Source organism: Gopherus flavomarginatus, chromosome 1 (genome assembly GCF_025201925.1).
Source record: "Gopherus flavomarginatus isolate rGopFla2 chromosome 1, rGopFla2.mat.asm, whole genome shotgun sequence".
Taxonomy (NCBI): Eukaryota; Metazoa; Chordata; order Testudines; family Testudinidae; genus Gopherus; species Gopherus flavomarginatus.
In genome coordinates this window covers 167,230,288-167,242,698 of record NC_066617.1, presented here as the reverse complement: position 1 = coordinate 167,242,698, position 12,411 = coordinate 167,230,288, and the positions used below count along the sequence as shown (strand labels likewise).

Below are 12,411 nucleotides of genomic sequence, written 5' to 3'. Positions count from 1 at the left end.
GCTACCTGAGAAACATATCTAAGAGGACCTAGACTGCTCTCTGTCTGTTGAATAAGTCACAAAAGCCATTAAACAACTAAACTCTGGGAAAGCATCCAAAAAGGATGGAATCCCAACAGAACTGTACAAAGCAGCAGACCCAAAGGCTATCGAGGTGCTCCAGAACATCTTAAGCATTATCTAGGAGGAAGAAGAAATGCCACAAGACTTCAAGGATACTACCATTGTATCACTGTTCAAAAACAAAGGCAGCAAAGCTGACTGTGGAAACTACAAAGGCATTACTCTCTTCTGTACAGCAAGGCAAATAGTTGCTCGCATTCTACTGAAGAGACTCTTTGCAAATATATCTCAGGAGAATTTGCCATAAGTGCAGTATGGTTTTAGACCTGGTCATAGCTCTATGGACTTATTTTTGTTGTAAGGCAGGCCCAGGAAAAATGTTCAGAGCAGAACATGGACCTGTATGCAGTCTTCATCGACTTGACTAAAGCCTTTGATATGGTCAGAGAGGGTCTATGAGCTTTTCTGCATAAACTGGGCTGCCCAAGAAGGACCAGTTCCATGACCACATGATAGGGAAAGTGCTCTCCAATGATGACTCTTCTGACACATTCAAAATCTCAAATGTAGTAAAGCAAGGCTGCATTCACCTTGTACTTTACTTGCATCCTCTGCCATGCCACAAAGGACTTGGCTCAGGGGATATACATCCGCTACCGACTCAATGGCTCCCTCTTTGATCTTCGAAGATTAAACACTAAGACCAAGACATTGGAGAGACTTCTCATTGAAGCACTCTTTGTAGATAACTGCCCTGATGGCCCACAGACATAATGACCTTCAGGTAATCGCTGACAGATTTTCTGAAGCATCCCAACTCTTTGGCCTCACCATTAGTCTCAATAAGACAGAGGTTTTGTTCCAACGCACCTCATTCCAATGCCCCAGTGCCAGCCATCTCCATTCAAGGCACAAAGTTGAAAAATGTAGATCAGTTCAGGTATCTGGGCAGTACCATCTTCAGTGATGGTTTCCTTGACAAGGAAATTATCTTTAGAATAGTAAAGCTAGCCAAGCCCTTGGCCAACTTTGAACAAGAGTCCTCAATCAATATAACATCCATCTCTACCAAACCGAAGCTCTATAGTGTAGTGGTCCTAACATCTCTCCTGTACAGTTCTGAGACATGGACTCTCTACAGACGGCATATTAAACAGCTCGAGCAATTTCATATGCGCTCCCTCCGCTCAATAACGAGCATTTGCTGGCATGACAGAGTGACCAATATTAAGGTCCTTGAGAGAGCAAACATAACAAGCAACAAGGAAAAGTTGTTAAGAGTGCAACTTTGGTGCACTGGACATCTCATCAGACTGGAAAACCACCCCCTCCCAAAACAAATCTTGTATGAGGAGCTGAGACAAGGCAAAAGAAAGAAGGGTCATCTGTACAAGTGCTTCAAAGACAGCCTGAAGAGCAGTCTCCAGTGGGCTGGCATTAGCCCCAAAGAACTTGAGCAAATGACTCAGAACAGGACTCGCTGGCGGTCTCTGACAAGATCAGCATGCAACAATTTCAAGAGGGATTGACACGATCATCTCCAGGCTGCATGTGAAAGGTGCCATAGAGCTGCATCATCAAACGTCATGGGTACGGCCTTCCCATACCCTCAGTGCAGCTGATTCTCTGCATCGGGTTCGGACTTCACAGTCATATGCATAGCCAGAGATGAGATTTGTAACATCATCATCATTGTTACTGACGGACTACCAACACCACCAGTGTAAGGCATTTTATACAAGTATAGTTTATTTCACTTTACCTAACTGGAAAAGGCTATGCCAGTATAAGCACTTTTATATCAGTATACATTACTCAGCTTTGCCGTTTTAACTATACTAGCATAGTTAAAGCAGCTGAACTTTTAAGTGTAGACAAGTCATCTTCTGTCTGCGTGGCTTCCCTCCAAAGCCAATAACTGAATCATGATAGAATTATGTTGTCCTTTTGAAGACAAAAAAAGAATAAAGGTAAACAAAGCCCTAGAGCCTTTTAAAAACTGTAAAACCTTCTATGAATACAGCTACGACGTTGAGGGGATAGAGAACATCATTTACTATGTTTGCATACTGCCTACCACGAGGGGGCCCAATCTGGTTGTGGCCAGTAGGTGCTATGGCAATTTAAATGGTAAATAGAAAATGTTGCTGTTGCAGCATCAATTATGTAACATTCTCTAGAACACCCTTTCTCTCAATTCTACTTATAAGAGGACTCACCTTTGGGCTGAAGACTATTTTAACATCATTGACTGTTGCATTAGCAACACAGCCAGAGATAATTTGTTTAGTATGATTAAAATGAGTCTTGTAACTTTCTGATTGAAAAAATTTGTCATTCTGATACAAAACAAAGCCAATACTTCCATTTCCAGGTGAACCTACATTGGGCAAAGAGAAAAGAGATGTAGGTCATAGATACTAATGGAACAGATTATTATAGGAGGAGCTGATAGCAACTCCTATATTTAGCTTGCCTAACACTTCCATTGTAAAAGATCCTTTGAGAAGCTCTTAAACCTCCATTATACACAGCATCCCTTAATATTAGTCAGGGAAACCCTTTGAGCTATGGAAGTACCTTTTCCTCCGTCCCATGAGATTCTAGTCAGCTTTTGCTGAGACATTAACTGTTAAAAAAAAAATCACTGTTTCCTTTCTCAGAGGTGCATGCCCTAGAGCAATTTTGGCAGTCTGCAAGAAATAACTCCATGCATGAACATTCCCAATTGCCAGGTTCACAACGATGACAAAGACACAGCAATAGAATCAGACACAGTGCTGGGAATACGTGAAAGCTGCCAGAGCAGCTATAGGGATGGGGCAGAAGAGATCCTGGCCTCTTTCCCTCAGACCAAGCACATGGCCTCAGTGGGTCATGCACTACATGGGACAGGAACTGGCATAGATGGCTCTGCCCCCAACATACACCTTCTTTGCACAGCATCTGGCCCCAGCAGCGTATTCCCATCTTCTGGAGATACCTCATGGAGCAGGTGCTCACCCAAGAGCTAAGCAAGGCTGAGCTCCATCCCTCTGCTCCCAATACAGCACATTCACCCAGTGGTCCATCCTGCCCCTCTGGGATAACAGCCTTCTCTTTCTGCCAGCTAATATAGTTAAACCTGTACCTCAAGAACTCCTGTTGCAATCTGTGCTGCAGTGCAGAAGGCTCAGGGTGGGGGTTTTTACAGTTGCACATAGCAGAATTTGTATTTACTTTTTCAATTTAAGAAAACCTAGGAAATTACATACAAAAAACTACTTTAAAAAGGCTTTTTATAATGTATTAACCTAAACAACAAATTAAAGTCATAATATTGACAAAAATAGAGAAAAATATTGCAAACAAAGAGGAAAACGCTAAAATATCAGTCTGCAGACTGCATCTCCTTTAGGATGCAGAAGGTGGAGCAGAACTGCAGAATCGTCTCTCTTACGGTGAATGAGACTGTGAAAATAATAATAAGAGCTACAGAGCAATTAGATCACCCTGGTTTAGGGCCTTCCAGTGTATTTAATTATTCGTACAGCACCTTTTACTACTATCAAATCAATGAATAAGCAATAAGCAGACATGACATTACAGGAGTTAAGAGACAGATAGACATCAGTGAAAATAACTTCCAAGAATGGAATTATTTTTAAAAAACTGTATACTTGTAATGAAGATGAGGAAAGACAGTAGCTATCTTAACCAGTTCTCCAGGGTTTATTGTTTTCTTCCACCACAAAAAGAGCAGAAGTTGTATTTTTTTTAGCCTAGATGATTTTATTCAGATAAAGGAAAACAACAAGGAAAGAGAGAACAAATATAAAGTCTGCATGTGAAGGAGAACACAGTAGCTCAATCTGTAACATTCTGCAACTGAAATTACATTAAGAACAGTTAAAAGAATGTTATTATTTAGGTTACAAAGTCAAGCACTTGAAAATTAGGAAATGCCAGATTTATGTTTGATAAAGACAACTTTAATATTGTCCTTTTGTGCATCCTCCCTGTTTGCTGAATGAGGCAGGCGTCCTGTGGAAAAAAATGGTTTGCAATTATGAAATTAATCATGAAACTAATCAAATTGTAATAATGAAATTAAAGTTTGTACCATAATAAATATGCACAGAATTAAAAATTAAGGTTACACAGGAAATTGTCTATCTGGCATTTCCTAACGTTTGAGTGCTTGACTTTGAAACAAAACACCAGCTTTTATGTGCGACTGCGACAATCATGCATCATTTGAAACTTGACTGTCCTGTACCACAGCACAGACTTCTACACCGTTGGAGCTACCAGGCTAAAACAACCTTCTATTGCTATTACCTATGTAAATCCCCAGGGGAGGGAATAGGCTGCCTCTCCCATATTACAGCTGCTTCAGCACCGCCCAGATGTTCCCACGTACTGCATGTGTGTGCTAATGCTGATGCTTTGGTAGCAGCAGAGGCCTAGCACTTTAGAATGTTCATGTCACCATTATTTTGGCAAGTTGTCATAATTTCCCTGAGGAACATAAGGGAAGAGTCAGTTTTCAAACATGTGTACCTCAGCAAAACGTGAACAGATTTTCACAGGAATAAGAAAAGACATTTCTCTCTAGTTCCAGGCATTTCCCATTGCCATATTTCAGAAGCCTGCTGCAAACAATTGAGGTGTTAGAACTTGTTTTTAAAAAAGAGGTCTTAAGGAATTTTATAAAGGAAAATGTTAGGCAACCTAAATATAGGGATCACTCCCAGTTTAATGAAACATAAAGTGGCCACTGTCCCTGCAACAGACAAGCAGACTACTCAATATTTAAAGATGCAGTACACCAAAAACAAAATGACCTCTTTAAAATTTAACAAGTTTTCTTATAATTTAATAAAGAATCAGACTAGTGACAAACTGAAGTTAGAGACTCCCTCATGTCAGAAATTAATTACTTATCTGTAGCAGAAAATAATTACTGGTAGTTATCTGTATCTACCAATCACCTACTGCATATTTGCAAAACTTCTCAAATAGTTCTTGAAGCATTTTGGATGTTTTAAAGGTAATTAATTTTTTTGGGGGGTGGGGGTATATAAATATCCTGAACACTTTTGGGGTGGAGTGAAGACTGTTCTATTAATCATACTGCATTAAATATCAATTGCACAATTTGGCCTAATATGCCAAATATATTATATATAAAGAGTTCAGAAAATGGTATTTTTTCTGCTTAGCCAATTGCGTGTTCCTCTTTTTCTGGTGCTCAAGTTGAGATCCTGGGGTCCGATTTGCAGAAGTGCTGAGGACTCAGAGCTGCAAATTAAATTAATCGACACTGTGCTTTGAACTACGAAGTGCTATATTACACAATTTACTCTGAAAAATCAGGTCCCATGCACCAAAAATTGGGCACCAAAAATGAGTGGAATTTTGACGGTAATCTCTCTGTGCCTCGATTCCCCATCTGTAAATTGGGGATAAGAATAGCCCTTTACCTCACAGGCATATTGTGAAAGTAAAGTAGTATTTCTCAAGTGCGCAGATACCATCGTGACTGGTATCATAAAAAAACCCATAAGGAAATTACTACTCAGAGAAAGGTTTGCATAATAGTGTGTAGTAAATAAGGCATCAGACCACACATGTTGAATAATGAGGAAAAAACAAAATATTGAATGGCTGCTCATTCGGTGAGCGCGGTCCATCCCACGTACTGAATGAAGCAGAAGTCCTGTGGAAAAAATAGTATGATATACCACAATCATAGACTATATCCTAATGCATACACACAAAAAGGCTAAATTAAGGTTGCATAGTTGACCTTTGAGTGCTCAACTTTGCAGCGTTAATATTCATTTAACGTAGTGTTTGGATGTAATTTTATATTTATTGTCTGCTTGTTTGCACCACTACCCTATACTACAGGAATGATTCAGAGCTGCTCTGTTGTGTGTAGGTTGCTAGCAGCTGGCATATAAAGAGGAAAAATACCTCTATCCTTTGATAGTCAAAAGAGATTTTCTTTGTAAGCTTACACGGTAGTAGTGTATAGTTTTGGAGTAGAAATTTTTAGTCCAACCTCTAATGGAGATGTGTCATTTCGTGATTCACTTTGGAGACTGTAGCTCTGTAACCACACATTCATTACAGTTATAATATAAAAACAACTCAGGCCATGTTACAGATAAGTCAGCAGTGATTCACAAATAAGGTCACACAGTTACCTTTGTCATGTACACTTCTTGTTCTATGATATGTGCCCTAATATATGTACATAAAAACGACATATTTTCATAGATTTAAGTCAAAGGACTGTGAGAACACTTTTGTGCAGAATTTGCCCAGCACCAGTTTTTGGGGAAGAGAAGAGTGTACTTACTGTTGTTTTTTGTAATGCTGATCTGTATTTTAACTTCTGTATTGCTGGTAATGTTAAAGTCATTTTCAGATACCTGAATATTTTCAGACTGTAATCTTCCTGATACTGTGTAGGCAAAAATCACCAAAGAATTTGTACAAATTGTCAGAATTTGTAAAAATTTGTTCATTGTCCTTATTATTCCCACAAAGCAAATAATTTACCTGTCTGTGCAGAGAAAAAAGCTGTAGTTGAATTTGACTTCAATGAAATGTTCTGAACTGCAATATTGGGCTGAATAGCAGAGCCATCCAAAGAGAAATTTTCCAGTGTCTGTGTGAGGCTGCATTGAAGTAAGGAATGGTGTAAATGTCTTATCACTGTAAAGTATATCAGAATATAGAACTAATGTCTGCCCTCCCTCAGTGACTTCAAATTTGTTCCATAGAGTGTAGGACGGGGTAGAATTTGGCCAAAAATCTATTATTCTAAGGGCCAAATCCCATTACTGTTGAAGTCAACAGGAGATTTACCTTTGACTTCAGTGAAACTAGGATTTGGCCTTTTACGCATCAAGGGGGAAAATCTAGAATATTGCTACAATTTAATAGTTGGTTAGATAACTGGGAGATTTTTTCCTAAGTGTATTAATGTGTTCAGGAACCTGCTCCTTTAAGGAGATAGTTTACTAGCATGCTAGTAACTCTCCTTTTCCATTCTCTGGATATCCTACTAGTAATAATAATACTTCACACTTCTATGATTCCTTTCATACAAGAACCTCTATGTGTTTATTAATATTCATTAAGCTTCACATCACCCCAGGAGGTAGGGTAAGAACTCCTATTCCCATTATACAGACAGGGAAAGCGAGGCACTGGTTAATTGACTGGCCCAAGGTGACAAAGCAAATCAGTGGTAAAGCTGGGAACTGAATGCAGGTAACCTGACTTGTCATCCCCAACTCTAGACCTCACTATCTCCAGATTAGGAAAACTGGGCAAACTTCATTCATCTCTGGGGTAACTTCTGAATCAGTGGAGTTACCCTGGAGATTAATTTGTCCCACTGTGTTCCATTTTTAATCTTAAATGGACAGACATGTTTAGTTTTACCAAATTTAATAGAAACAGAAATTGTAATTACCTTTCTGTAATATTAGTAAAGTCCTTGTCTGTAAAGTTGAATTCACTCACTCTGGCATCCAAAAGTTGGCTAATTGTAGCCACTGCAGCCATTGTAGCAGTAGCTTCCTGACAAACAGAAAAGAGGGAAATATTCAGTAGGAATGGTATACGAACTCACTTCTTTTAATATGCTGTATTGTGATAGAATAGTTTGTTAACACTTGCCTTAATCAAAAGGAAATAGAATAAGTAACCCTCTTCTCCCCAGCCCTGTCTGCCTCGCCTTCCATCCCTTCTCTTTTCTTTCCATTTAGATGATCCTCTCCTAAATAAATTCCCCCAAAACAACAAACAAACAAACAAACAAACTCATAATGTGGAACTAACATAACTTGTAGTGACATTTTGCTTATATGTTATACCCCTTCCCCACCTTGTGTGTTGTGTCTATCCTGTCTATTTAGATGGTAATCTCTTCAGGACTGGGACCATTTACTACTCTGGCTTGTCCAGTGCCTAGCACAATGGGACCCCACTCTTGGTTGGCAGTTAGGGACTACCATAATAAACCTATTAAATAAAAATTTAAAATAAAAATGAGCTATTAGTGGAAAAAAAGGCTTTGAGCCAACAGATGCATAGGCACTTCACATTATTCAAATGTAGATAGGCAAAAAAATAAGGTTAATGTAGTATGTCAGGTTCAGTTGATGCCAATATTTGAATTTCAAATGCACAAAATATAAAGTGACTGATAGAGGTGAATCCTCCATGTTGTCCCAGAAACTGAGATAGGGACACTCCACTAAGATGCTTGAGATCTGAACTCAGATCCACTGTTTAATAGTTCAATGTATTGCAACTAGATTAGACACTTGGGTTTTGTTGCTGTTTTTTATTAAGTGAAACTGAAAAGACTGATTTTCTGTGAGGCAAGGAAAAGTGTCCCAAACATCCTGCTATATCTCATTAAGCCATAAAACAAAATACTTTTTTAGTCTTGGTGAATCTCACCTTAGAATAATTTTTCAGAATCTGGTCTGCAATATCAGCAGCAGTAGAGATGTTCTCAGTGGTCAGTTTCTCCGGCACAGAAGTAAGGATCTGGGTATTACTGGCAATGGACGAAATGTTATCTGTACTGCGTAACTGTTAGAAAAATGGTATATTACAAAAGAAAATATGAGAGAAAACAGTGGCCAATTGTATACCCATTCTCTAATGAAATAAAAGAATAGCAGGTTCACAGCCAAATTATTTGCTGCTATAAACTGACACAGCTCCTATTAACTCAATAGATCTGTGCCAGCTTACAACAGCATGTAGAGAATTTGGCCCACTATACACAATCACTTCTCCCACTCATAGAAATACAATAAAATATTGTCTAGATGACTAAGGGTACGTTTACACTGCAATAAAAGACCCAAGGCTGGCCTGGGTTAGCTGACTTGAGGTGGGTGGGTGCGGATTTGGCTGTGGAGCTACCGGGTAGATGTTTGGACTTGGGCTAGAGCCCAGGTTCTGAGAACTTGTGGGGTTTTTTTTATCATTGTAGACCTATCCTGAGCTTCTGAATCCATGGACTTCTGTAGCCCCTTCCACTCACAATGTGTGCTACATAAACAGAATTAGTTTTGAAATTACTTTAAAAAGCCACCAGAAGAACAAAGGAAACGCCATACTAGAGTAGCCTAGTCCTTCTCTAAGTAGTTCTAGTATGACTGATAAATCTTTAAATGATAAAGCTTGAGTGAAACTCTGAGATATAGAGGTGGGTTTGCAGCCTGCAGAGCAGTGAAGTTGTGCACTAGTAACTACAGGTGATGCATTATGTGCATATTACATACAAATACTATCTTAAAAGAACATTATTAAGGTTGCAAAATTAGCAATCAAATAGAAAATGTTAGAATTAACATTGCCCATGCAACCTTAATTTGCACCCCCGCTCCCACCCCTGTATACGTATGCATTGTGTTATAGTCTTTAATTACATGATCACATACTATTTTTGCCACAGGACCCCTGCCTCATTCAGGGGCTGGACCTTCTCTGGGGGTGAGTCAGGTTTATGTAGTAAATGAGACTGTTGTCTGCAGGACCCCTGCTTCATTTGTTGCAAAAGTTGGAAACGGTGTGGTGAAGGAGGCAGGAGACTGATGGAAGGAAGGATGATCTCAAAGTTATGACAGCTTAATGCTGACCTGGATAATTGGATTCATGTGCCCATATGCCTTATTTACTGCACACTATTTAAACCCTGGCCTGGATATAGTGTTAATTTCTCATGGTACCTATCGCTGTTATATCTGAGTGCTTCAAAATCCTTAGTTTATTTTCAAATTATCCCCATGTTACAGATGGGGTACTGAAACACAAAGATTAAGGTCAGAAATATCCACCAATGTGGGGCTCCCAACTTGAACCTGATTTTTTTCAGAGTCCTGAGCATTGAGAGCACAGAAGAAGCGGTCTGGGTTAGGGGCCTGATCACTGCAGATATAGCTTTCCCAAATTCTCCATCATCATTTGTAATTGAAAAATGCTGAGTTTTCTTTAAAATTCACTAGGTTGGCAGTCTAACTTCAAAAGTTAAAAAAGTATTGTGGACAACAATTTAAACAGAAAACACAAATACAGAGCCTATGTTATTACTATTAGTAGTAGTAGTAAATATTTATATTATGGTAGCTCCCCAAGGCCCCAGTCTGGCACCGTACAGAAAAAGAGAGACAAACCCTGCCCTGACAGGCTCACGATCTAAAGATGCAAACAGAACAAGGACAGAGTTGGTGACAGTACGTGGGAGCAAATAAATATGATGAAGAATTGGCACATCTTTTGCTAGTTACATGGACTGTAGCTTTTTTGTTTGGTTTTGTTTTAAACTGGGGTTTAAAGTAGCTACAGCTACACTCTAAGAAGGCATAAAAGTTTGCAGGCTCATGAGTTTTAAAATAATTAGCAAAAAAAAACCCTATACTTTGGAACGCCCACATAAGAGAGAACCTAGGGGACAATGTGTAAACTTGCTTCTCCTCTCTTTTCTCCCAATTTATTTTAGGGTGGAGTTTTCAAGGGTTCAGCATTGAACTCTGCTCCCACTCAAATCAAATGGGAAGTCACAGGCCAAAAGTGAGTGCTTTTGAAAATCCCACCTTTATTTCTTTTCTGTATGTGCAGCTGTATTGTAATATGGAATCATAGCTGATGGCCTGGAACAGTTTGAAAGCTTCATTATATTTTATATCAGTTTTATTGGTGAAGACAAATCTGTTCTTTATCCTATTTTCTCATGAACCTATCTTTATAAATCTGTGACATACCATTTTACAGCAATAAAAAGTTTAGTTCTTAAACAGTGGGAAAATGCTCACTTGGCTAGGGAAGAGGAAAGCAGCCAGAATGTACTGGGGATTTTAGCCCGTTTCTGTTTCAACCCACTCCGCATTTGGAATCTGTATCCCAAACTCAGATCATGAAGGTCATTATAGCCCCCCTTCACTGTAGTTGTAGCAACCCTTTAAATGACATATTAAATGACAGGATTACCTCATCCATTAGGGCTTTCAGGTTTATACTGCAGTTCACAAACGTCACATCATGTAGAGTAGGTATTCTTCCTATTTTGAAGCACTGCCGGCTTGCTTTTGGAGTACCAGCTTTAATTTAAAAAAAACAAAACAAAAAAAAAAGTCCTTTCACAGTCATATGATGTCAGCATGCTTTGCAGGTCCCCGTTAACCCTTATGATTTTTTAAATTATTTTCTTCTCAGGGCCTGATCCAGTAACTCTCACTCATATATGTAACCAATATTCAAACAAGTAATGCTACTGAGGTCATTGGGTTTATTCATGTAAATAAGGGAAGGATTAGTTACATAAGTAAGGGTTGTAGAATCCTACCCCTTAAGCAGGTAATTCCCCACTCCCCCGCCCACAATAGGTTTGAAAATTTGTCACGGGTTACCAGCAGAAATATAGTGGAGGCAGTAACAATATAAATATTACGGAACAAAGAGATGTCCTACAGATCATCAGACGTATATAGTGTAAACTCACTGTGTTATATAATATTCAACTGACCCATTTCCTACTCCTGTTTTTTACTTACAAAATACCCACAATCCAATCAGAATAAATGGATGATATTTTAATAACTTTTCCTGAAACATTTCTCTGTCATATGGTGCAATTAAATTAATTCTCTGCACAGTAGTAACTGACTTAATTACCACCTCAGTGGCTTATGTGATATTAGTTAGTGATCTCAGTCCAGTTCCAAGTGTCCAGGTATCCCACTCACAAAACTCACCATTCAGGACTAGCATTTTTGCTGGCCACCTTGGAGACCAAGGACATGAAGAGAAAATTGTATTTATTTACATTGACATATGGAGACTAAATTACCTCTTTACCTTCATAGAGATCAGCATCAAAACATAGTAGCAGCGCAGTGTGGGAGGGCTGTATCTGTTCAGGGGTTAAATAGAGGACTTCCATCTCCTGGTCTGATAAGCTGACATCTTTCACCAGCCTTAAATTCATTTTGAGGGGGGGGTCCAAGGGGGAAGGAGGGGAGAGGAAAGAAACACCTACCGTTTACAGTGAAGTTTTCACATTTTTCTGCAGAATAGCCAAATCTGTCTACTACAATTCTTGTAAAAGTAACCTTTTCTGAAGAGTTGACTACGTAAGTACTATTTTCACAGAAATTAGCTATGTAGGGAACAAAATACATTCAGGTTAAATACTATCATTATGTAGAGCAATTTTGAAGAACACAAAATATAAAGCTAGAAAGGAGGTGATTATAACTTTAGACTTGTGACTTAAAGCAGTGGTTTTCAACCTGTGGTCTTCCATGGACTCCTGCGGGTCTGCAAACT

General features: G+C 38.9%; 1 protein-coding gene across 1 annotated transcript in view; it reads right to left on the bottom strand.

The window, feature by feature from the left end:
* Positions 1 to 11,149, bottom strand: part of ADGRG7 (adhesion G protein-coupled receptor G7) — a 28,311-nt gene extending 17,162 nt beyond the window's left edge. Inside the window, exons 1-6 of the mRNA XM_050958707.1 lie at positions 11,074 to 11,149; positions 8,533 to 8,667; positions 7,538 to 7,644; positions 6,616 to 6,734; positions 6,413 to 6,517; positions 2,283 to 2,443 (exon numbers count right to left, since the gene is read on the bottom strand). Coding sequence (XP_050814664.1) covers positions 2,283 to 2,443; positions 6,413 to 6,517; positions 6,616 to 6,734; positions 7,538 to 7,644; positions 8,533 to 8,667; positions 11,074 to 11,082 — 636 coding nt within the window. The 5' untranslated portion in view covers positions 11,083 to 11,149. The remainder of the gene's footprint in view (positions 1 to 2,282; positions 2,444 to 6,412; positions 6,518 to 6,615; positions 6,735 to 7,537; positions 7,645 to 8,532; positions 8,668 to 11,073) is intronic.
* Positions 11,150 to 12,411: the final 1,262 nt, after the last annotated feature.